At 43.2% G+C, this 26,907-nt stretch overlaps 2 protein-coding genes across 2 annotated transcripts in view; both read left to right on the top strand.

The window, feature by feature from the left end:
* Positions 1-1,901: 1,901 nt before the first annotated feature.
* Positions 1,902-26,907, top strand: part of alg6 (ALG6 alpha-1,3-glucosyltransferase) — a gene marked incomplete at its 5' end in the record, with an annotated part of 35,671 nt that continues 10,665 nt past the window's right edge. The window contains 11 exons of the mRNA XM_080011367.1: positions 1,902-2,018; positions 5,378-5,406; positions 6,338-6,371; positions 7,918-8,004; positions 10,502-10,526; positions 23,640-23,724; positions 24,142-24,231; positions 24,329-24,417; positions 24,763-24,845; positions 25,257-25,321; positions 25,732-25,917. Of these exons, the coding sequence (XP_079867493.1) occupies positions 1,902-2,018; positions 5,378-5,406; positions 6,338-6,371; positions 7,918-8,004; positions 10,502-10,526; positions 23,640-23,724; positions 24,142-24,231; positions 24,329-24,417; positions 24,763-24,845; positions 25,257-25,321; positions 25,732-25,917 (890 nt within the window). The remainder of the gene's footprint in view (positions 2,019-5,377; positions 5,407-6,337; positions 6,372-7,917; positions 8,005-10,501; positions 10,527-23,639; positions 23,725-24,141; positions 24,232-24,328; positions 24,418-24,762; positions 24,846-25,256; positions 25,322-25,731; positions 25,918-26,907) is intronic.
* Positions 13,496-15,764, top strand: foxd3 (forkhead box D3). The gene has a single exon (XM_080008288.1). It carries the CDS (start codon positions 14,061-14,063, stop codon positions 15,300-15,302), a length of 1,242 nt encoding a protein of 413 aa, XP_079864414.1. The 5' UTR covers positions 13,496-14,060; the 3' UTR covers positions 15,303-15,764.

Here is a 26,907-nt window from a genome sequence, read left to right on the forward strand (position 1 = left end):
ACATAAGGGTTCAAAAGCACCACAATCGTTCCTCCATATTTACTCAGTATGATCATTGTAGAACAGCGTAGCCATCACCATAAATCCGTCGTGTCAGAGAACGACATTGTCAACAAGTGACGAAGAGTTTGACTCATTTTTAAGATTCATCCGCAGTCAGAAGAGTCGATTCAGCAAAGATAAGCAAAGAAATGTTTAAATCCTGCCAAGATTGATGATTGAGGCGGAAGGACTGCAAAGCGTGGATCTCAGAAATCTTTCAGCCTCCTTCTCTCAAAGTCATTTGCGTGTGAATCCCAAAAGTAATTCACTTGTGTCAAAATTATCTATTGCGGTGGAATGCAGTTGGATTCGTTTCGCGCCGAGCGAATCCACGGCGAGTCCTGCGTCACTGTTGGTGCGGCTGAGCTGAGACCAGAGGCGGTGCGTCGTGCGCCGCCGCCCAACTCGCCCCACACACATCTGGTGCTGGGATGGGATGCAGAGGTTGCTGCGGGAGAGTGCGTGGGAGCTCCGTTCAGGCAGCAACCTGTGCAGTAGGTGAAAAGGCATTTTAGGGGGGGTTGGGGACGCGATTTTGAGACGACTGAAAGCTCCTTTGAAATGAATCGGATGTTTACGGGGCCCCTAATGGGCTGAATGCGAGGACTCTCCGGACAATCATCACGGGTCACAGAGATTTGTGGCCGGAGGGTGCGGTCTATGTACGGTTAGACGGAAAAAGTTGGTGAAATAGGCGGCCATTGTATAAAGTAGGTCAATAACTAGTCACAACAGTTAATTTCCACCGCTGGATAAACAAATCGGATTAGACCCTCGCTTGGGCCCTTATCACCGGGCAGAGCACTGGACTCACTGAACGCTGATTGATAGTGGAAATGTGAGTGGACCCTCCTGTCAGCATGAACCCTGCTCGCATTCAACTGGGCATTGAGACATGTAAACATATACATTTCTATTCCTCCCACCCAGGGATTAGTAAAGTCTTATCTTATCTTACATGTTATCCCTACGGACAGAAAAAAAGACGGACATCAACGACAGCTGTTGGCCCTGGCTTTATCGAAGAGTTGCTGCTGTTTACGGTTGCAAATTGAATGGTCGTTGGCTGTAGATGTGAACTGATATGTTTGTGGATTGCATTAAGTGTGAGCAAGTTTGACGGTAATCTGCAGTGCACGGAACCCTGGAATTGCACATTCCAGGGTGCTATGGACATGCAGGCCAAGCGCCACTGCATAACATCATTAATATGGTTATAAATCAAAGACTTGAGCCATGCTGGATTCAACAGATGACGTGATGGATATGACACAGGAAGCCATCAGCTCATCACCCCCAATTTTAACATAAAAAAGATTAGTTTTCCACAAAACCGCTGGTCGGGTTTGAATCACAGATTCTGGTCTCTTTATTATTCATTGTTAATTGTTAGGCGTGGATAGAGGGCTCTCTTAGTCCCCAACTCCATCCACCGAGTTGACATTCCTGACGGGGGAAAATCCAGAATTCCTAATGAAGTGCAAAACATTACATACGCGGGGAGAAATGTTGGGATAGCTTGCAGCTACAGTCTGTCTATGCGCCCCGAAAAAAAAAAGTCAAATCCGCACCAGCAGCTCCATCAGCTCTATCAGCCCAAAGAAAAGAGCACAAAAACTTAGAATGGAGATGACATAAAGTGCTCAATGTAAAAATGTGTGTAACTTCCTCAATATTATCCTTGACTGGCGGGCTTTGTTTCAAATGTGTGCCCAAACCATGTACACAGATGGATGACCCAGCAAAGGAATTCCTGCCACAGCTCAATGGGCCGGCTTATGTGGGGCAAATTTAATATGTGGTTTTGTCCAGACAATACCGGGGTCTGAGCTTCCTCTGCCGTGCCCCCGGGCCGGGCGATGGAGAAGAGCAACACGCCAAAGAATGAGCCCTTTGTGGGACACCCGAAAAAGTTTGGAGGCTCACTCGGAGGCTGCGGGAGGAACCGGAGCCAAGGAGACGAGGCACCTCCAAGGGTACAGAGCAACGGACAGGAAAAGCAACGTATGAGATGTGCGGATCTGACGACGTTCATGGAGTGGAGGCACGGGAGAGGCGAGGATTAAAGGCTTTTACCTCCTCGCGCTAATCTATACCGTCATTACTTTTTCATGTCCAAGACATTATCATTTACACCCTCCTAGGTAAAAGGGGGTAATTTGTCAACCTCGCAGCGGCAGCGGAACGCCGTGCGGTCGCTGAGGTTGCAGGGAAAGGTGGTGTGGTGTGCCCGGGCTGTGGGAGAGGCATCACTTCCTCCCAACCTTAGTGGAATGAAAGAAAAACAATATGGAAGAAGTCGTAAATCACGAGCGAATTAGGTCTTGGACGTGAAGCCTGAGCGGGCAGACGTTCATCGCGTTCGTCCGGTTGCCTTTCGTCGCAGTTTGCGCATCCGACAGCGGAGTCGATGGCGACCACGGAACTTTTGGCTCTGGAGGCGTGAAGGTTTGGCACGTCCGCGTTGAGTAACCGTAATGCAACAGCCGCGCAGTAGCCGTGGGGTGGGGTGGTGTGGTGTGTGTGTGTGTGTGTGTGTGTGTGTGTGTGTGTGTGTGTCCCGGGTGCTGAAGCCGGCACAGAACCACCAATGAATCCATGATTTAATTTTAACACATTAAGCTCTTTGTAAACATTTGATAACATTCAAAGAAGGCGTATGGTTCCTCTTAATAGGATTTAGCCCCACTAATGCAAGTCATTTGACAGGAATACCTCTAATTTCTAGTATAGATTGTTTTCATGCAGAATTCTAACATGATAATTCAATTTGCTGTTCTGAACTCCTCTCCTAAGTGCGTCACATGGCCCCATTAGCCAGTTAAGATAGGCCTTTGGTTCAATGCCTTGAGTTGTGAGATTACAGGCCAGGGGGAAACGGCGGCCAAATAAGTATTTGGCAGTGCACTTTGATGATCTGAAAACATTTTGAAATAACACAAATGACTTGATTCTTCATGAGTTCCTTCAGCTAACCAGAGGCCCGCAAGTTGAAACAAAGACTTCCCCAGGCCAGCCACATGCTTATTTGAAGTCATTCAAATCAAGTTTTGAAGGGGAATTCTCCATATTTTGGGTGGCTGTTAACGTTTTGTAACGATGTAGACTATATTATACACTTGTATTTTCCAAAAGAAGTGACTCCCACATGAATTTTACTCCTTCACACATAAGATATTAAGCTCTTTCAAGTTATTAATCCTGATATAAACATACTTTAAATTCAGAGTGGAAAGAAAAGTTATAATAGGGATTGGAATGTGGTTTAAATGACGATTGTTGGTATATCACCGTGTCCATAACACAGACAAATGGACATTCCACAATGCCATTGCACAAATACACGTTAGATTGTCTTCACATCTGTTTGACGGGCCTCTGCATCATAATATACATGCAATGATGCGTGAGACGGTTAAAAACACCAGATACAAGAGAGCATCCTCCAACACAGAGCTCATAACACCGTCTGCAGAAACCCCCGTCACTCTGCTGCCTGACCCCAATTGTTTGATAAATTTTACTTTACTAAGGAAGGACAGATGTGTTGTGTTGAGATCCAAACAATGGCTCCCACTGTCGGCTGGAGGGTGACTCAAAATGCTTACGTGGCACATGGTACTAAAATGGCCGTATTGTTGTAAAATGACATTGTTAGATTGAACTTTGTGTGTCTAACGAAGAGATACGGGGGGGGTGGCAGGAAAAACCATTTAATCCATCTGATGTGCATAGATGAATTGTAATATCAAAATTTTCATTGCGTTGTGTTACAACCTTGTATGTATCACACGCACAAACACTCACTCTGTATTCTTAGTTTCCAGTGTCTCATAGCAGATGACGTCTCGGGCCTCCTCTGCAGGGGAAATCAATCTAAGGTTACCAATTACCAGATGTCAATACCTTTAAAGGGGCATTCCGCACTAAATTAACAGCCGCCCACATTATTGTCCTTGTAACTGCTGCAAGATACAAAGCGGCAGCAGCGTTTAATCTCCCCGTATCTTTGTCTCTCGTTTCCCTTCTGCCTCTTCCTCTTTCTCTCACACACAAATACCCCCGCCCCACACACACACACACACACACGGTGCCCCCCTCTCAGCCTCATTCCCTGGCTTTGTCTGCGGTGTGCCAATGTTGAGTTAGCCAAGTGACCAGTGAAATGATATCGGATGTGAGGCCGTTGTCAGGTGTCATTACCCTTCCCCTTCCAGCGCGGGAGAGACGCAGTCACACGTGCCGCCATCTGTTTCCGCCAGGCGCACGGGCCAACACGCCGCTGTGTCCTTCCACTTTATATTGTCACACTCTGTGTAATCAAGTGCCGATGGTGCCGGTGTGTGTTCGTGTGTGTGCGTGCGTGCGTGCGTGCGTGCGTGCGTGCGTGTGTGTGCGTGCGTGTGCGTGGTGAGTTGCTGTAGGGGGTCTTCATATTATGGTCGCTAATCTGTCTAATTTTCCTCTGAGATGTCATGTGTAGCGTGGTGGTCAGAGTGCACACACCTCTTAAATTATTATACGGTCGCAGGTCATAATAAAAAACATAAATGACGGCCATATTTGCAGAAAAAAAACAAAACTCCTATATAGAATTTTCTTCCTTGCAGTTGATGGTGGTTTCAATTATTGGAAAATTATAGTTCTAGCGGAGTTGGAGCTTTCCTACCTACAGCGTACTTAAATTCAGAGTGGAAAGCAAAGAAAAGTTTAATGCGAAACCACCTTCATTTTCTCCAAGTTAACTTCATCATTTTATTTAAAAAAAAAATGCCTAAAATGAACCAGTACATTTCTTGATAATATTTCCTCCGGCGTTCATATTCTTAAACGCACACCGCTTCTGCATAGTCGTGAATTTGTTGGTCGTTGGTGCTTAAGCCCCGACTCGCATTCCTGAAATGAATGTAAGTAACCTTCAGATTCATTCAAAGGGCCGGTCTGCGTTCACACGCGGGCCACATTTGGCCGCCAGTTGAATCGGTCTGGATGTATGCCGTGGCACAAATAAAACTATGAATGCCACGCTATGAGGAAAGTACTTTTTCAACAGTTGGAAAATGCAAATAGGATGGGGAACATGCGGCGGGAAGCGTTTCAAGCCCCGTCCAACGGCCACATTTAGCCCGTAATGCATTCAGACGTATAAAAAGGCGTTGGGAGGAACAATAGCCCACAGTCCCGGCCGCAGAGGACTGGACGCTACATTCGACACTGGTTAGGGTTTTATTTCGGTCCAAAAGCACCGGAACACTGCGAACATTGTGGTGCCGTCGAAACATGTTTAAAAACAGCCCTCTCCTGTTCGCGTTCGTGAGTCACGACTCTGATTTAGACGGCCGAGCAATATGAGCGCTGCCAACGGTATCTGCTTAAATCTCTCTCGCACACACACGCGCGCGCACACACACAGTACAACTTAACTACTATATAATAACTACTATATTAACTTCTATATAATAACTACTATATAATAAGAACTGTTCAGTTTATTCTGATCGAACTGTAATGGTATCTTAGTAACTTGGACCTAATTTAGGAATAACATCAAAATAATTTGAATCCACTCATCTGTTGTTATCAATCCCCCCCTATTATTGTATGCATATTTATAAATCCTGTACAGCATTTCCAACTATATTTATACCCACGGTAAATACAGGCAACCATGCTGCCACTTGTATGTTTTGTTTTTTGCCTTCTTTTTTTTTTTTTTTTTCTGGACGGTTCAGATCTTTTTTTGACGTAAACTATCTTCGGGAGCAACGCAGAAGCCCTCCCTCGGATTTGAAAATGGACTTTAATTGGCCCGATGACGCGGGCACAACACAACGCAACACAACGCAACACACCGTGAACCCAAAGTCGGGCAGGAATCCTCCTTTGAGAGACGCGATCGGTTACGGGCCTTTCGCCGTTAACCGATCGTTGTCCCCCCCCCCCCCCCCCCCCCCCGCCGCCGCCGCCCCGTCCGCGGTCCCCGCATAACTCCGCCGCCGAGCACTTTTTCGCCGATGCCTCGGGGCTATAAATACTAATGAAATCTCTTTGCTTAATTTGATTTCGCGGGTACACTCGCAGTTACGGTTGAACTTTCCCACGAGGGGAGGCTGATTGAAACGCGCTCCAGCCCCCTTATGGAAGCGGGAAAACATTCCCGGAGAGCCGGCGAGACCATTTCCATAATTACCCGTGATGGGCAGCCCCTAACGACCTTCCGCGACGATAATAAAAAAAAAAAAAAAAAAAAGACGAGACCTCTCGTTAATTCCGTTTCTGCCGCTGACATTCAAAGAGACGCCAATCGTACACGTCGGAGGCTCCGCAAGGTAAAAAGTGTACTTTTTTACCCCCCCCCCCCATTTTTCGGAGCGGTCCATTCAATTAGACCCCCCGCGCCCCCCACTACCCTCCCGCACCGCCCGCACCGCCCGCACCGCCCGCACCGCCCGCACCGCCCGCACCGCCCGCACCGCCCGCCGCGCAGCACACGGCTCCGTCCCGCGCGCCTCGTCCGCCCTGCTCCAAAGTCGGATAATTTATGGGTCCGGCGGGGGGGGGGGGGGGGGGGGGTGGTGGGTGGTGGTGGTGGTGGCGGCGGCGGCGGGTGGGTGGGGGGGGGGTTATAAAGATGGATCTCCGACGCAATCAATTCTCGTGTTGCGTTTTGAACGCCGGGATAGAAATGGAGTGCGGAATAATTAAAAAGATCACAAGCCCCCCCCCCCTCGCATGCAATAATGAGCCGGCCCGCCGCACGGCGCCGCAGGAAGTCGCTTCGGCTCCGGAGCAGCGAGGACTTCCGGTGCGGTGCGGCTGCCCGGCTCACACGCACGCACACGCGGCGTTTCCTGATATATTTATATTTATATTTATATTTATAAATATAATTTTTTTTTTTTTTTCAATGCGTGCTTTTAAAAGGAATTTGTCACGGTTGGTGCAGAACCGTAGCAGTGTCAAAAAATAATATTTAGAAATATCCACAAAGATACAAAACGTGTTATAAATTGGATTAAAGGGCTGAGGGAGGGGCGGCAGGGTTGCTAGTATGGGCTGTTGTTATAAATATAAATATGGATTTGGTATTCGGTCCAGGAGGAACACATATGTATACTGTAATAGGATAATAATGGATGAGTAGGCCTAAATTATTACCATGTTATGACTTAATTATTCCAACATTTTCTTATATTCATTATGTAACCTGGGGGGGGGGGGGGGGGGGGGGTTGAAAATGTACGAGTGAGAAAATTATTTTAATATTCCCAAGAATTGGCAATTGTAAAATATTGACCTAATGCTGTCGCTAATACTGGTTAGAGGTGTAATAACAACAAGAGAAATGGAATCCCAGGCAAATCTTTCTCTCTTCGCTAAATTATAACACCTGATTTGAATCAGCAGGTCTTTCAATCCAATTAACCTCAAGGTAATTGACAATTTAAAGGTCCATTCCCTAATTGGAACAGACAGTGCAGTGATCAGGCTGGTGAACCCTTTCGTTGTAAAAACAGACAATGTAGCACAAAGAAACGACGCTTTAGGCAACGTGTGTTTACATAATGTTTGATTTATTATTTTACACCAATTTATTGAATAAAAAACATAGTATTATTATTATAATCGTTATTATGATTATAATTATGAATATTATGATGATGATGAGGATGATTATTATTGTTATTTTGTTATTATTATTACTATTATTATTAATAATAATAATAATAATAATAATAATAATAATAATAATATTATAAGCCGGGTGTGTGAAATTGAGACTTTGGATTTATTTTTAATGCTGCTTTGTTTGGTACAAAACCAAGTCCTTCCCCTTGTTTCCATCGCCTACTTCTTGTATTTCTTGTTGTCTAGTTGGGTTCGGGAAGAGGTAAAGTGTCTCCTGGAAGAAGTCGACAGATTGGGCGGAGGGGACATTATGGCAGCACCTGCACGTGGAAGGTAATTTAGGGTTATCTTTCTGATATGTATGCATCAATAGTTAGAAAGAGATTGAGTTCAGGGGTCACGACAGGCTATTGTCGCATTTGAATTACAAGAAAGGCTTCCTCGAATACTAACATTAACACAGGCCCGCGAGTTCACTATAGACCGATAGGTTGTGCTTCAAGGTAAATGCAAAAAAGAAAAATGCCCACATTTACGTTTGCAAATTTATACTATTACCCATAGGGACTTATTTAATGTATGTTTTCTTTTTCTTGCACCGAGATATTTCTTGTTTTAGGCGAATTTGCAGCCCCCTTGACACTTCACGCACAGATTATATTTGGGACCCGTCTCAAGCACTTTACTGGGCTAATTTGTACTGTTAACAACCTAAACACTGCGCTCGAATAACACTTCTTCCTTGTGCTAATGTGCAACTTTCAGCCCTGATCTCAATGACAATCGACCCTATAAATCGAGTAACATGCATGGCACATACTTAACAGGACACATTGGCATGGTAATCCGTCTCACGTTTAGCTGGAGGTGTCACTTTCCCACCCAGCCAGGACTGCGTTCATTCTGTTTCAACATGGGCCTGAATGGATACAAGGCTGCTGTCAGATGCACGGGCCAAATACAAAAAACATTGGATGAAACAGAGTACAATATTAAAATTGCTTGGTCTCGATTTGTGTAAAACGTGGGCCCATTCATCTAAAATAATAATAATAATAATAATAATAATAATAATAATAATAATAATAATAATAATAATGCATCCAAACAGTTCTTCGTTATGCTCTGTATGGTAGACATGGGAAAAAATATGATCAACATTTCGTTTGAGAAAAGGCATGGGTCTTCCAACCCAACCCCCTGGATATGATGATAATGTAGATTATTTCAATAACAGCAGGGAGAAATTACGCATTATTCTATAAGTGAGCATGGATCTCTGTAATTGTTCCCTGTGGTCGATATAATATATCTTATGAACAATTATAAACTATATTGTACTTATAGGCTATAGCTTCATGCGACAATATACATTGCATTGCACTGGACTGATGGACATTTTAAACGAGACTAAAAATAAATCTTCAATGATTTTCTTACAATTTGTTTTGACCAAGATGTAGAAGAGCAATTATTAGTTGAATTAATTTGGGAAGGGTTTTTCGTTTTTTATTTGTGAAATTAAATGAAATAAAACAGTTGCACTGTGAACAATAGACGAAAAAAAACACGAAAAAAAGACAAATCTGTTTTTAGGGCTGTAGGCCCTGTCGGTCTTGCGCATATGAGACCGAGAGGCCCTACAGCTGCATTGGAAGGCCCAAATATGTACACACACACACACACACACACACACGCACGCACACACACACACACACACACACACACACACACACACACACACACACACACACACACACAAACACATAGTAACAAATATATTTATTTGTTTTATTTTTGGTTTGGTTGAGTCCTGTCAATTTTTTTATTTTTTTTAATCAAAGCCTGACGACATGATGGCTTGCAGGGACAGCCTTTGGACAGGACGCACACAGGGAAACAAGCACACACAGACCCTGATGTCTCCCAATTTGGCCTCCTCTGTTCACAGTTGTGACGGCTGGCTCCTGGAGCCCTACAAAGGGGGAAGGATAAAAATGAGCTTCATCATATTGTTTGACAGAATCTCTCGACTTGATAGAGTGGATTCTGCAAGGGAATGAAAATGGTGATTGCCAAAAAGACCGAGAGAACGAAAACAACAAAAAAACCCTCTGATATCTCCAGATGCCTGCCTTGTGGTGAGGTCCAGCCTGAAGGGGAATCGCGGAGCTAGACCATGGGAAAAGCCAATTAAAGGAAAATGCAATGCAATAAATTCCCGTTTTTTGTGAAACAGGACACCGCAGCTTCTGAAGATGTGAGGGAGATGGTTTTCCGGACACTGTCTCGTTTTTATTAATTATGACATGCTGATAATTCGGCTGCCGGTGTAAAATAATTAACATATATAGCCGCAATTAAAAGCGCGCCAACAATGCCATTAATTCATCACACCGTTTCACTTGCTGCTGCCCCCAAAAACACCCCCTCCCCCTCCATCATTTTCACTGGAAAATAATATTTGATTGGAGTCATTGTTCCACTTGAAAAAAAACCTGTTATTTGAAAAACCTATATATTTTTTAGGTTTTCTCAACCTTTTTCTGAAATTATTTTCTTAATTTCTTAATTAGCATTGATGGAACCTATAAAATTAGGTTTGTACAAATTATTACATATTACTAATAATTTAAAGGTGGAACCCATGACGAAATGTTTTTTTTGGGGGGGGGGTGTAAGTCACTTTGTGCGACTTAAATTGAACGAACAGAACGATTATCAAGACCCACGTGGTCAGCAATGGCCCTTTCATTTGCTTTGCATGTCATTATTTTCAAATAACATTACGAATAATTTTAACTTTTTATTTTTTGATTTTTTTTCCTAGGGTGGCGGTGCTTCTTCCCCAAAAGGTAAGATAGAGGATTTAACAACCACTTATTAAAAAACGTTGCCCCATATTTGTGTTAGTATCAGTTCTAGAGGATGGAGAAAGGATGGAGAGAGGGAGGAGAGAGGGAGGAGAGCCCCCCCCCCCCCCCCCCCCCCCCCCACACACACACACACATCCCCCCTCCGCGACTCCAAACGACTCGTTTCTGTAAAAACAAAGACATCCTCTTATTACTAATATGGTCAGCATCGCTTATTTTTCTCCTATAAGACTTTGACACAGTTAAAGACTGTTTTGTTAATATTGGTGCGTAAAGCGACCATGACGCACCGCGGCATCCGTCTCCTCCAATAAGTCTCCCACCGAAAGACACTCGCCTCCACACACCCACTATTTTTTCGCTCTATCCGCTCCCATTAGTACTCGTTTTCTGGCTTTTTATTTGGACGCTCTAATGAGGCACAGGTTCCGCGTGATGTTTGCATCATGACCTTGCACTCCTGGAGTTGCAGTAATCACCAGTGGATCCGCTCTGTCTCCCTGATGGCTTCATGCGTATTATTCTAAAGCTTTAGTCGGGCTGAGCCGTGCGTGCGTGCCGGGCGTGTGCGTGTGTGCGCGCGCGTGTGTGCGTGTGTGTGTGCGTGCGTGCGTGTGTGTGCGTGTGTGTGCGTACGCGCGCGAGTGCGTGTGTGTGTGTGTGTGTGTGTGGGTGTGTGTGTGTGTGTGTGTGTGTGTGTGTGTGTGCTCAAAACGTACATTTCATTAACAAACTGCGGAGGTATGAAAGCGGATTTACGAGGATCCCCAAAGATCACAAGGTAGGGCTGGGGGGTTTGGGATCCTCTTGGCTTGGGTTAGACTCTGCCTTTCAGCTCCGGGACGCACGGTGCACCGTGCGCCTGTCCTGGGAGAGACATTGGAGTGTGGGTGCAAAGAGCCTAAAATAGAGCAAAACAGTTAATTATGAGTGTATAGATAAAGAGAACATCTCCACACACAAAAAACATCTTCATATCGCATGACGGCATAGTGTGTATCGATCACACGCTTCGTCGAGGGACGCGTGGAACGCGCCAACGTGTTCCTCGTTTTTTCGAGAAGTCGGTTTTAATAACACAGTTAGATTAATTGGAATTTTCTCAAAACGGAGAGGGCGCAGAGACGGGGAGTCGAGGTGGTCCGTCAAATCAACGCACACTTGAAAACGATTGGATCGCACAGCCACTTGCTCTGGGATTGGAATTATTTCTAAACGAGAGAATGAAAATCACCCCAAAATGAACAAAATTATATATAGATTGAATTATTTTTATACAAATCGCCACAAAACGAAACTGTAATTAATACATAATGTCTACAGGTAAAATAATAATAAATAATACTAATCAGAATCATCAGAATAATGTGAATAATAATCAGCATTGTGACTGGCTCGCTTTTTTTGCAGCAATCAAATCATTTGGACGAAAAGTAAAATCCGCAACGATAAAACGCGCGTTTCCGTCTGTAATAATGCGGCACGCAATTTGGCATTTATTTCTTTCTCACAAAAGACACAGAATTCTGCCTTTATTTCCGCTTTCGCATGGCTTTCGTTACACATTTTTCATTTAAAATCGGCAGCTGTCAATTACAGACGCGCGCCAACGCAGGGGCCTTGCGCGTAAAATCAATTGAATGTCAAAAGTGCTTACAGCGTTATATAACAAGGGTTTATTTCAAAAATGTTTAAAGAAATTTACATTTGTACTTGAATGTTGCCTGCTCCTCGATCGATATGTAGAATGATATAAACCAATGATATTATATTTGTATATTATTATTATTATTATTATTATTATTATTATTATTATTACTTTATTTGTTTATCTATCTATCTATCTATCTATCTATCTATCTATCTATCTATCTATCTATCTATCTATCTATCTGTCTATCTATCTATCTATCTATTTATTTATTTATTCATTTATTTGTTTATTTATTTATTATTATCATCATCATCCTTATTATTATTATTATTATTATTATTATTATTATTATTATTGTTATTATTGTTATTGTTATTATTATTATTATTATTATTATTATTATTATTATTATTCTTTTATCGACCCTCCCAATTGGATCGAGAGAAGCCTACATTTTCTCCCACGACGCGGGCGCCGTTTCCACAGCGGCTGCATGGGATCCCACACCCTCTCCAGCTTCATGCGTGTGAATGAGAGCTCGCCCGGCACTCACTCAGTCGCATTTCCTACTTTTTCAAATGCAAAAGCGTGCGATGATTGCGGTCGTTAGCACCTCTTCCAAACTCTGTAAGAAATTCTTTAACCCCCCCCCCCCCCCCACCCCCATTGTTGCTGCCGGCCGCTGCTCAATAATTCTAACCCATAATAATCCTGCGGGGGTAAATAGATCCCAAATCAGTCGCCGTGATCAGCACATTTCGATTTTGCGCAACCGTGCGGCGGCTGACAAGGGAGCCGGACGACTGGGATCGAAAATAAATAATAATAAAAGAAACAAAACGAAATGAACTAAATAAATAAGTGAAAAATAAATGTAATGAACTGCTTCCACGGCGTCACGTGCAAAAACAATTTGAGAACAAGAAGAAGAAGAAGAAGAAGAAGAAGAGAAAAAAAATGATTTTATTAACTTAGCTGTCGTCGTTTTCGTTCCGCCGCTTTCGACGAACTTTGCAGGTTATGAAGCAAAATTAAGATCGGATCAACGCGCATTAGATCCTTCAATCACACTTTCAACCCCTCCCTCCACCCCCATATTCCTCTTCATCCTCCTCCTCCTCCTCCTCCTCCTCCTCCTCCTCCGCCTCCGCCTCCCACCTTTAAACGCTCTCTGACGGACGGATCGTGGCAGGAACCGGCGGATGCAGCGTCGCTGTTGTCCCATTGTTGACAAATCCGTGAAACAACTCCAGTTTGCGCGGTTTAACCGGGAGAGGGGGGCCCGGGGGGGGGGCGGGCGGGCGGGTGGGTGGGCGTGACGTGAGCCGATCACGTGTCCCGGGCCGATAGTATATCTCTTAGTGGGGAAAAGTAATCCATCAGACAAGTCCTTTAAAGCTTTTAAAACGCGTGTCACCTCGACTCCGCGGTCACGAAAATCACTCCGAGGAAAGCGGCGAAGCACCGGGGAAGCACCGGGGAAGCACCGGGGACACCGAGCTCCGAGCCCCGCGTTCCCAAGCGCGTGCAGGCAGGGGGGGGGGATTTTCTTTTCCTTCTTTTTTTCTTTTTTCTTTTCTTTTTTTTTTTTTTTTCCTCCACGGGGAGGAGTGTGGGGGGGGGTTCGCTTCCCCCAGAAGTTGAAGTTCCCGTGGTGACCGACCCGGCGTGACACGCTGCGCTCCGACCGGAGTTTTCCCAAGAAGTCGGCCGAAATCCGGTCCCCGGAGCCAGAAGCGGAACGCGCGGTAAACTTGCGGCGCGAGCGCCTTCTCCCGCGACCACCACCCCCCCCCCCCTCTCGCCCCCGCACGCGCACTTTGCCGTGGCTTTCGGCGAGAAGGTCTCGAGGCGGTGACATGACACTGTCCGGATCCAGCGACATGTCCGGCCAAACCGTGCTCACGGCCGAGGACGTGGACATCGACGTGGTGGGCGAAGGTGACGAGGAAGGCATGGAGCGGGACAGCGACTGCGAGAGCTTGGGCGGCGGCGGCGGCGGCGGAGCAGGAGGAGGAGGAGGAGGCGGAGGCGGAGGCGTCCTGCGCTCCTCGGAGGAGGCGGACGACGAGGAGATCGAGGTGGAGAAGGAGGAGGAGGAGGAGGAGATGATGATGATGCGCTCCGGCGGCGGGAGTCCGTCCTGCGAGAGCTCCGGGGAGGGCGAGATGGGCGCCGTGAAGGGGGAGGCGGGCAGCGAGCAGAACGCGGCGTCCGGGGGCTCCGCGCAGAAGCCCAAGAACAGTCTGGTGAAGCCCCCGTACTCCTACATCGCCCTCATCACCATGGCCATCCTACAGAGCCCGCAGAAAAAGCTCACCCTCAGCGGGATCTGCGAGTTCATCAGCAACCGCTTCCCCTACTACCGGGAGAAGTTCCCGGCGTGGCAGAACTCCATCCGGCACAACCTGTCCCTCAACGACTGCTTTGTGAAGATCCCCCGGGAGCCGGGCAACCCGGGCAAGGGCAACTACTGGACCCTGGACCCGCAGTCGGAGGACATGTTTGACAACGGCAGCTTCCTCCGGCGGAGGAAGAGGTTCAAGAGGCACCAGCCCGACGTCCTCCGGGACCAGACGGCGCTCATGATGCAGAGCTTCGGGGCGTACGGCCTCGGGGGCCCCTACGGGCGCCACTACGGGATCCACCCGGCCTACTCGCACCACCCGGCCGCCCTGCAGTACCCGTACATCCCCCCCATGGGACACATGCTGCCGCCCACCGTGCCCCTGCTGCCCTCCGCGGAGCTCAACCGGAAAGCCTTCAACTCCCAGCTCGGCCCGAGTCTCCAGCTGCAGCTCAGCAGCCTGAGCGCCGCCTCCATGATCAAGTCGGAGCCGTCCAGCAGACCGTCGTTCAGCATAGAGAACATCATCGGGGTTTCCAGCGCTTCTTCCGCCTCGTCCTCCGGCGGCGCGGCGCAGACTTTCCTGCGGCCTCCGGTGACCGTGCAGTCGGCCCTGCTGAGCGCCCAGTCCCTCTCGCTCACCCGGACCTCCGCCGCTATCGCGCCGCTCCTCAGTGTGCCCTCAAATCTCATATCTGGACAGTTTTTACCCTCCACGGCTACGGCGGCGGTGTCCAAATGGCCTTCTCAATGACTTTGAAAACGAATAATAATAATAATAATAATAATAATTATTATTATTATTATACATTTTTTATACACAGAGGCATTATCGTTGGGGGAGAGGACGAAAAGCACGAATGAATAGGCAGCACTGGACTTTAAAAAGCCACAAGACTTTAAAAAAAAAAAAGATAGAGAGAAAAGTAAAAAGGAAAGGAAATATTTCTGTACAGGTAATATTTGTAAATATTTGTTTAAAAACAGAATTTTACATGTGGGAATTTTACTTTTTTTTTTCTTCGAAATGTTCATTAAGTGATAATCATTTTACATGTTCTGTTTGTATCGGAGGAGGATTATAAATGAGTGCGTAATCAATTTAATACAAAGAGCTAAAAAAAAAAAAGCTCCGAAGAAATAAGCCTGTTTATAAAAATCATAAATATGTAATTCTATGTAGCGACACTGTGTTGTACATTTGATTCATTTGTAAATAAATGTAAGAGAATTAACATCTATTTTCACCACCAAGATTCTCCAATTCTTGCCATATAGGTATTTAAAACTGTGGAAAATGAAAATGAAATCAATTTAACTTGGCGCTTGTGAATGATCCGTTCCACCACAAAGCAAAGGATATATTATTGAGACACAGAAAGACCGGAAACATTCAGCATTAAAATATACAATAGTTATATTGTATATTTTATAATCATAAGAACATTCACATATAATTGACGCGATTAAACGCCGGGGCCGAGTCCTAAACGGGCCTATCAAATGTGGTTATGATTACTAGTTTTTCAGTATTATCTTTAGGAAATATAATTTCCCATCTCCAATCGGCTTACAGTCGTCTTTTTTTTAAAGGGGGCACATGCGCTTTTAAATTAGATTTGAATTTGTTTCAGCACCCGCGTCATTGACTTCGTGCAAAACACAATAATAGCCTGCACACATTTGCACAGTTATTAATTTAAAAAAATCATATATATTAGGAAATTGACCTGTTTTTGCAGTATTATCATATGCACATGGATGAGAAACAATTCCGTTTGAAGCGAAGTCCAAATGAAACGCAAGTTTCAGTGAAAACAATAATAATAATAATAATAATAATAATAATAATAATTATAATAAATAACACGACAATGGCCGATGAGGGAGAGGTAAAAGGATGAATGAAAAAAGTGATGCCAGAAGAAAAGGCTCATATCGCTTCAGCAGCTTACACTTGCGGGCGGGTGGGAAAGTAACACTTAGTTTGGCAGTTGTGTCTTTCCTAATCACTTTCACACAAACAACACATGGTGATCTGTGCGGTGTGTGAACAGCTACCAGGGGTCAGAGCTATATTTGTCTGATCCCCATAAAGAGAAAGAGAAAGGCGTTCTGCTTCAACCAGCGCAGCAGTCTCAGTGTCACCGCAGTTGTTGTTCTTATGATTGTGATTATGATTATGATGATTATAATAATAATAATAATAATAATAATAATATTATTATTATTATTATTATTATTATTATTATTATTATTATTATTATCATTATCATTATGATGATGATGATGATGATGATTATTATTATTATTATTATTATTATGAAAGTAAGGTGGCCTAAGAGCGCTCTAAAAATGTATATACCTAGTTTTATACAGAAAACTGACGGTATCGATATTTGGCCCGTTTGTCGGCTTCTCCAATTGTGATTTTAAAATAGTTTGTTTCATTCAAGGGGGCTGAGAAACAATAGAAGCTTTCGTTTTCATAGTAACTTTTGTGGAATGCAAACGCAAACCAACAACAATAACAACATCAATATAATAACAACAACAACAACTACAATACTACTACTACTACTAATACTCCTACCACTACTACTACTACTACTACTACTACTAATAATAATAATAATAATAATAATAATAATAATAATAATGATAATAATAATAATAATAATAATGATAAGAAGAAGAAGAAGAAGAAGAAGAAGAAGAAGAAGAAGAAGAAGAAGAAGAAGAAGAAGAAGAAGAAGAACTCACAATAATATAATAAATTAATAATAATAACAAAAAAAAAAAACCACAGGGATTACACTGTTTGTTCAGAAAAAAATAGTTTAAATATATAATAGTATTTACCTATTTACCTATTATGCTCTTGCTGCTTCAATGACGTATTAGACACAGACGGCCGCTAGGGGGCGTTTACTGACGCTGCTCTCATATAGTAAGAAAAGTCTAAGACAACAATTCCATTATATTGCATTACATTATCAATATTGTAGTAAACATTATCATCAAATATGCTGTAATATATCCCAGTCACACGTGACGGAATTGTTTAATACAGAACAACCTAAACAGCAGACACTTATTTTATTATTATTATTATTATTATGGGCCTGTTTTAACACAATTCTGTTCATAAAATCCCACCCCGAAGTGAAAAAAAGATCTCCTTTTCACGCCCAAATAGTAAAACAAATGACACCAACAATTCAACGCCACATAGTAATCACGTTTCTCACTCAAAACGAGGCAAAGAATAATTCCGCTCACGCACCTTCACCGTGCATTTTCTTCATAGTGACGAAAATAATATCAACTTCATTATTGGTCTGTTGACTTCGCAGGGTTTGACGTCGTTTAAAGTCGAGGGCAGCCGAGCAGCTGCGTATGCTTTTGCACGGGGGGAGAGAAGCCTGCAGTCACCGTAAGTAGCTTTATACGTGACCACGTTGTTTAAAGAATGAAAGTTAAGAAAAAGATTATTATTACTTTTATGTACGCCGCATATGATAACAATAATGATGATGAGAATTGTGATGATAACAATAACAATAATAATAATAATAATAATAACAATAATAATAATAATAATAATAATAATAATAATATCCAAAATAATACTAATATATAAATACTATAATGATAAATATTATTATAAATACACGAATAAATACATGAATAAAAAAATAAAACAAATAAAACAATACAGACATGAATAATATATCGGTTATACTAGTTTAACATAGCTCATGACTTATATATAGTTGCTAATTCGCTTCTCAGATATGGAAAGTCTTACAGTCTAATAAAACGTGGCGACATCCAGTTTATAAAAAGCTTCACGATCAGCTTGATTGATATTTGCAGTGAATGGCATAACGAGTCGTGAGTTGGCAAACATGAATCGGTGTCTAATACGTTTCTTTAATGTAAATAAGGCTTCACAAGTACCGGCAAGCTGCAGTCACTGGAACAATATGAATGTCTGGTAGTCAGGTCGGCATAAGGAGACACCAGTAGACAACAAATGGCATGCGTTACGTCATGTTATTAGTTAATTATACGTCACCCATTTCATTTTCATCCCTGGCCAATTATTCCCTAATTATTCCCTGGCATTATTACTCCAGAAGGTAATGCAATTGTTAAAGAATGGTGTTGCTAGTTAGTTAGTTAGTTAGTTAGTTAGTTAGTTCGTTCGTTTAGACAGTTTTGTAAGCTGATCAATGTGTTCCTAAATGTTGGACTGATGAGGGAAGTCACGAATGCAGAAACAACTTTTACGAAGGAATTGCTTTCTTAATATGAAGAACTGTATTCACATCTTGGCTATTGGAATTTTATCTGCATTAACTCATGCAACAAGGACGCAACAGTTTTACAAAGTATCACTGGTCTGCCCTATTTCACCTAATGCAATACAACTGGCATACAAGCAAAATGCACTGAAGAGCAAGACATTTTCCTGATCTTTATTCCTGGATTTATTCCTTTATTCCGTTATTTTGGGGATCCACATGATCTTGCAAACAGTGCAATCTGCCCTCAGATCTCCAGCTCTAATAGAGGAGGTGGCAACCAGGGTCACCTTCCCGATGCATTTACTAAATGGATCCACTTCTACACATTATCTACACTATCATGTGCACCCAAACTGAATTACGTTGATACCCCCAGTGATTAGTGAAATAGAATTGAACCGTTTGTGCAAGAAAAATACACTTGCTATGGCTGCATACTGCCTAATAATCTCCTAATGGGGCCAATCTACTCTTGCTTCAAATGAAATGGTGTCTTACAAAACCGCCCCGACCCAAGCTACAACCGGCTGCGTTGTGACGCAAGCTTTGAAGTCCCTGGTTTTTAACATCTCATTTTAAATGGAATTAGCTGCCAACCCGTATTAAATATGTATCAAGTGGCACTGGCTGTTACGCTTGACCTTGTGTGTGATTGTTGCTGTTTATCCAGATCTAGCCATTAGGCCGCACAGTGGCTCAGTGGTTAGCACTGTTGCCCCCCCCCAACAGGCAGGCCCTGGGTTCAAATCCCAGTCATTCCTTCTGTGTGGAGTTCTCATGTTCTCCCTGTCTTTCTTAGGGTTAATATTCATTTCTATCCTAGGTATCACATGGGTCAAATGCAGAGGACAAATTTCAATGTAGCCTACTTGGACAATAAGGGGATATTCTATGTCTTCATTCATCCAAATGAGCTCCCACCTGTTCTGTGTATGTAATTGTTAGTCCAAATATGTTGCAAAAAAATATTTAACCTACATGAATGCATGGTAGAACGCTTTATTTCAACCAATACAATAGCAGTGGGATCAGGGGCACTAGAATACAGGGGACACCAAGATTTTTTGTCCCCCCGCTTTCAGGTATTACGGTAATAGAATGTTGGCGACAGGGGCGTCGTTAGGGGTGGGCATCCGGGGCTTCAGCCCCGAATGATTTATGAATAGCCCCCAATCTAAAATAGCCCCGCAGGGCAGACTGCACCCCGATCGCTCTCTCTCTGACGGTACCGACTGTGCCCACGGTGGGCCAACGATGGGGCATCCGTAATCAGTGCACCAAAATAGTGTGTTTTTATTTTAGAAGTAGGTTATTTTATTTTACTCCGTTTCCTTATGGAATGAAACAAGCATGGTGCGTGCTTGTTTTGTTCCCCCCGGCGTGTGCCCCCCACTACATGGTACAATCCGGCGCCCATGAGTGGGATACAGGCAATTTAAGTGTCAGTTGTTTGCCTGAAAAATATTTTGTGTTCCATGAACAGAGATTATGAACTAATTGAGGCAATATTAGTCATTCCATGAAGGGAGGGCCATTTGGCTCCACAACAAGTCTATAAAATGCAATAATCTGCCAAGATGTTGCACATATTAATAAAATATAAAATAATGATTGTTAATAAGAATATGATAATTTATTTGCATCCCTCAGTTTTGCTTTACTTATTTTGCCTCCAAAACCAATGAACTGTTGCTTTAAGTGACATAATTTAAGCCTTCAGAGGAGCTCAATTCAAATGCTGGCAAATAATATTATTATTCACTACTGATAATTTGATGTTTTCTAATGTGTTGCTGGGGTCTGTCAAGCGAAACCTAAGGACCCTCTCGCTGATAATAGATAAAGAAAACAGTTTTTAAATAGATCGTTTGTGATATTTCTGAAACAAACATGTTATTTACCACTTATTATTAGCTAATTAATCTAACCCTGAGTATATTTTTTGTTTGGTGGCCATTTTAGGAGGAAATCTTCCACCCCGTCACATTCCCCCCGTCACAAGGCTTTGGTGCCTGAGGTGGGAAAATATGTTTCCTGGGAACATGTATAGTGAACAATTGAATGTAAAAAAAAAAATACAAATTGTTATAAAAAATTCTGAGACGCACCAAAAACAATGGTATGGTACAAAGTTAGTTGTACCCTACCGAACAAACACTAACAAAAAGCCTTGCGATATCAAACAGGAAATTGACCTGGACATGACACAACCACCACCAGCACCTGGTCATCCTCCACCCCTAGCCGCCGCCATGCGAGGCCTCCTTCTCCCGGCACAGATCACTGACAGTAAATGTAGCTACAGCGGTTGCTGAATATTTAAAAAGGCATAGAGATGAAGCAATAAATGACAAAGTAAAGCTGGTGTGCCCGGACATTAATAACTAATGGGCACCAGTGAGTTATAGGGCCGCTCTCGTTGTAATGAAAGTGTCGTTGCAAATCAGCCAGTCCGCCAAGGTTATTATTATTTATACATAATTGATGACAGAAACCACGAGGAACATGTCGCACGCCCAACAACTCCCAACACTTCAGGAGCAGAGATGGTCCAAGTCAACAGACGGAAAGGTCACAGGGAAGGATTTGCCCCCCGAGGCTGTGATTTACCTCAGAAAGGGGGTGAACGGAGAAGGGGGGGAGGGAGTGTGTATATAAAGAGAGATCTGATTATCTGTATATGAAGTATTCTACTTTGTACTTTTTAAATATATATGAAGCCGCAGGCAATCCTGAAGAATATATCCAAACCTCATCTCGGGATAGTTTAGAGGCCATTGTCGCCCCATCTCTTGTCAAATTTAGAACACAATATAGGAATTTGTCAAAAGCATGTCCCTCTCTGACTGATAGTTACAGCAGCCTTTCTTATCTGAGGCATGAATAGAATTCCATCAAAACTTTCTCCTGTACCAGAATGCTATAGTGACTCACCCACGTAAAGTAGCGGGAGAACTGCCATGATCGAATTTCTCCTATTAAATTATAATCAAATATGTGAATTTAATTGTTGTGTTTTTATTGCGTTGGTTCCTGCCCCTGTTACAAAGTGCTTGTTTAAACACAAATAAAGAACTTCTGTTGTTAGCCGTGTCAAAGGTGGATAAAAATCCATTATTTGATTTATTTGTGGATCAATTCGGATAGATAATGGATTATTATCCTCCTTTGAAACCAATGCCACAATACTAAGAAAGGTAAAGTGGAATTTTGTTCATGTGAAGATTGCAAGTACATGAAACTTCCACTGGATAATTGTATTTCCTGTACTGAGGTAAAAAAAATAAAAAATAATAATAATAATTGTCCCATGTCTTTCATCCTGATTTGTAACTACAAAAAAACAAGGAAAATCTGAAAATTGCATTCTTACACCTCATGGATAGTCTCTATAATAAAAATAATAATAATAATAATAATACTAATAATAATAATAATGAAACAGTTTTTGTACAATAATGCAGTGATGACGTAATGATATTATACTATGAACTAGTATGTGTTTCCAAAAATTGTCTAGACAGCCAATTACTGTACACTGGCTTGTATGTGTTGTTTGTTGTGTGTATGAATTTTTGTCATGGGTCCCTTTTTTATTTGTTTAAGATGAAAAATACATTTTGCATCGCACTCTTTTTATGAGTAGAACATATTTTGTCTTCGCTGTCGGTCAACAAACACATACGAAAAAAATATATATTTTTTTTAAATATATCATTGCGCTGGAACGCAGTGGAGTGAAAGCGGGAAGTAAAAGAAAGAAAGATAATTGTACTAAAGTACAGTAACTATGAACTCGCGCTCTCAAGCGCCTCGACCCGAGCTCCGGCGTCATGACGTCACGCATCGCGTCCAATCCGAGCCCGATACGACGCCTTCGGGAGGGGATGACGCAAACCGGAAGACCGGCACCAAAACAGTCCGAATGAATCAAGCCCCCGGAGAAGCTGCTTCAGGGCGGCAAACCGTAAAACGGGCGAATGGAAACCTGGAGCTTGGTGTCGATCGCTCTCTTGCTCGGTCTGACCGCGAGGTGGGGCGTTTCGTTGAACCCTTATTCAGGTAAGGGCGCGTGTGCCGGCGCGATGAGATAAAGAGAAACGTGGGATGGGAGGAAGACAGGTGTGTGTTTGTGTGTGTTTGTGTTTGTGTGTGTGTGTGCGTGTGTGTGTGAGAAACGCTGTTGGTAGGCTGTAATCTGGCACAGAGATTAACAAGGATACGATCAAATGAACGACCATACAAATATAGATATGGCGGGTTATCTTCCAAAAACAGGAGCCTTTCTGTGTGGAGTTTGCATGTTCTCCCCGTGCTCACATGGGGTTTCCTCCACCTCACGTCAGTAAGGACCCCCACCAAAAACATGCACCCATCATCGTCTGACCAGCGATGGACACTTATCACCAGGTCCCCGGGCGCGTCCACGTATGCTGCCCACTGCTCCTGGCTGTGCCCCCGGAGGAAGGACAAGCCAGGATGGGTCAAAAGCAGAGAATCCATTTCACTGGCCACCATCAAAGCATGTGCATGTGTGTGTGTGTGCAAGCATGTGTTGTAGTGTGGTGTGTTGCGTGACGAATGAAAACTGTTTGTTTTGTTTTTGTATGTACAGGACTGCCATTACACAAACAAGTACGCAATAGTAATAAGGAGACCCTGTTTACTTGTACTAAAACGATTGCAATGAAGAGTGATCTCTTCTCAATAAATCTTACAGCCTAATACCTTTTTTCTTTTTCTTCTTCTTCTTCTTCTTCTTCTTCTTCTTCTTCCAGGGGCAGGCAAAGCACCCATGTTTGGTGACTATGAGGCTCAAAGGCACTGGCAGGAAGTGACCTACAACCTCCCCGTTCACCAATGGTCAGTATCCGTTTGTGTGCATCGTTTAAATTGATGTAGGCTCTTGGTTTCCTCCACCCCCCCCCCCCATGTACCGCAAGGTTAGCTTCGCCCAGAGAGCGTTGTTCTGTCCAAGAGTCCAAGCCATCCCAAAATATGCCGTACATGTCAACCGATTGCGGCTGTGTCTTTTAAGCTCTGGATCAAATCATATGCATATGGCTGGTACCAACAGGAAAAAAAAAAAAGGGAAAATGCTTTTGGCGAAAAGAACAGTATTTCGTATTTTAATGAGAAAGGATGTTCGGCTGCTGTTCTGCTTATGTATTTGTCCGCACACTCTGGGGCTCTGAGGAGTAAACGACCCGCCTGGCTGTCTGCCAGACATGTTGTCCTCCACCGTAACAGATTTATCGTATCAGATTTAAATTTCACTAGGTATTTTAACACTACTGACAATGACCTCAACTACTGGGGTCTGGACTACCCACCTCTGACCGCCTATCACAGCCTGCTCTGTGCGCATATGTGAGTATTTAAAAAATAAAACAATAAAATGTGTATTAACCTTGAAAAAAAAAATGAAAATGTCCCTCGTGTGTTTGTGGTTTTTTTTTCTCCACAGTGCCAAGCTGATAAACCCAGAGTGGGTGGAGTTGCACAAATCCAGAGGCTACGAAAGCCAAGCGCACAAGTTGTTCATGAGAGCCACAGGTGAGCCTGAAAGAACCACGGCGAAGCGGTCTGACCACAGGTGTCAACAGAGAGATGAGAACTCAATTACAACTAGATTTGTGGTTAATTTCTTCTTTAGCACGAGAATAAATCGATCTCGAAGATGGTAAAGTTGATGTGATTTGTGGGTGAGAGTTTAGCATTTATCAGTTCCACTGTAATGGATACCGCAAGGAGCACAATACTAGTTCTTCTCATTGGACGTCAAGTTTCCGAGAAAATCAGCAAAGCACAAGGGTTTCATGTATCGTGAAAATATAAATATACATTTATTTTTGTGTTTTTATTCATGTTGATTTCTCTCCCACACACTTTGTTTTACAGTCCTGGTTGCAGACTTTTTGATATTCTTTCCCGCCGTGGTTTTATACTGTTTCTACCTGAGCAATGGATCTGTTAACAAGAAGGTAAGACTACTATTTAAATGCAATTATAACATATGATGGGAAATGGGAGTTTTATTTGGAATCCACCCTTTTTGTCTCGCATCATACGTTGCATTATAATATAGTCCAATGTGATCAACCTAGTCCTTGACATGTTATTTGCTGTAATTGATTGGAACATTGTAAAAAAATAAAGTACTGTTATAAGAAACCGGTCCATGTTGACGTAGGCAGTGAAACTAAACTTCATTGGTTTGTTTGTAATTCTATTTTATTTGTAACACCCTCTTAATCTTATAAAAATGTAACACACTAAATTGCAGCTTTACTTTACTTTATTTTTCAATGTTCGACTGGTTGAAGTACTATATCACGATCCCATTTGTTATTTGAACTTTGTCTAACTAGTATTTCTACTCCTCTTTTGCCAAGGTTTGCACCCTCCTATGCATATTATTATACCCAGGATTAATACTCATCGACTATGGACACTTCCAGTATCCTTAAATACCATTTATTAACTTTGTTAAGCTTAAAGTCATCCAGACCTTTCAGCCTCTTATGAAGCGTCCTTGTACTCTCAAAATAAACCACTTTGTGCATGAAAGGACCAGAAGTAAAAAATAAAAATAAAAATGTCAGTAAATATTTACATAAAACACAATGGCCTACTACTGTCTGAATAAACAATCCTAAATACAGAAATACTTTATAAAAACTGACTTATAGAATATTGGTGTTTGATTGATGAAAATCAATCTGTTGCTTATTGGGATTTTGTTTGGGACACAAACAAAGAAACAGTCAATACGTCGGCCAAGTAAGTTCTGTCTTTCCCGCAAATTCCAAAGTCAACCTGTTGCACAGAAACGTACTCGGTCCCACATCGGCCTTAACCCTTGGTCAGATACAACGGGGTGAGCCTGGGCCTGGCACTGTGGGGGGTGCTGGGTGTGGGTCTGGGTTGGGACGCTCTGGGCTCGCTGGCCTTCTGCCTGGCGCTCAACTACAAACAGATGGAGCTGTACCACGCCCTGCCCTTCTTCTGCTACCTGTTGGGAAAGTGTGCCAAGCAAGGCCTGGCGGGGAGAGGGTGAGTCCCCCTCGCTCAATGAAACCTCATCCGTCTTTCTTTGTCTTTCTTACTTATTTTCTGTCTCACTGCAGCTTTCTTTCACATTTTAAGCCTCTGAACTGAACTTTTTTTTTTCTGCCTGATTTGCTCCAACTTCCTTTACTAGGAAGGGTATTTTTCCTGAAATTATTGCTTTCATAGTGTATGTGTGAAATGCAAGCACAGTGTTTCATCCAAAAAATTTTTTTATTAACTTGCAAGTTGTTCAATGATAGAAATAAAATCGCAAAGTTCAATGGAATATCTCTTTAATGTCATTGTACAAGTAGGATACAATGAAATTTGTCCTCTGCATTTGACCGATCCGATAACTAGGAGCAGGACCAACTCCAGCTCTTTTGCCAGTGCCTGGTCAGGGGCACCGACAGGACTGTTAACCTTATTATACATGTCTTATTATGGCGGGAGAAAACCGGAGCACCTGGAGGAAACCCACACAAACACGGGGAGAACATGCAAACTCCACACAGAAAGGATCTGGGACGGGCGGGATCTAGCCCAGGACCTTCCCTCTGTGAGGCAAAAGTGCTAACCACTGAGCCGCCGCGCCGCCTTACAATATAGCATTTGAATCTATAAAATCTCTCAAGGACAGCCACATGGTAATCACAGTGGATGTTGCCACCGGCATGTCCAGTGTCTGTTTATCTAGTAACAGTGTACCGAGGGTATTTAGTAGCAAATGGAGAGCTGGATTAGAAGGGCCCGGGCAAAGATATGTCCAGATGACACTCTCACCGTGCCCAAACTCCTCAGCTATTCCTGTGTGTGCAACTCAACCAGCAGCTTCACGGCTACAGCTGACAACATACCCCGACCTCCACTAAAGACTTTCAGCTGATGCATGGCTTTCCCAACATTCCTCCGCCCACCCCCCACGCACTCCTCCTCCATTAATTGTAGGGGGGTGAAAGTCACAGACGTGTTTCGGCTAACTCTCGCTAAGTG

The sequence above is a fragment of the Zeus faber genome (genome assembly GCF_960531495.2).
Source record: "Zeus faber genome assembly, chromosome: 1".
Classification (NCBI taxonomy): domain Eukaryota; kingdom Metazoa; phylum Chordata; class Actinopteri; order Zeiformes; family Zeidae; genus Zeus; species Zeus faber.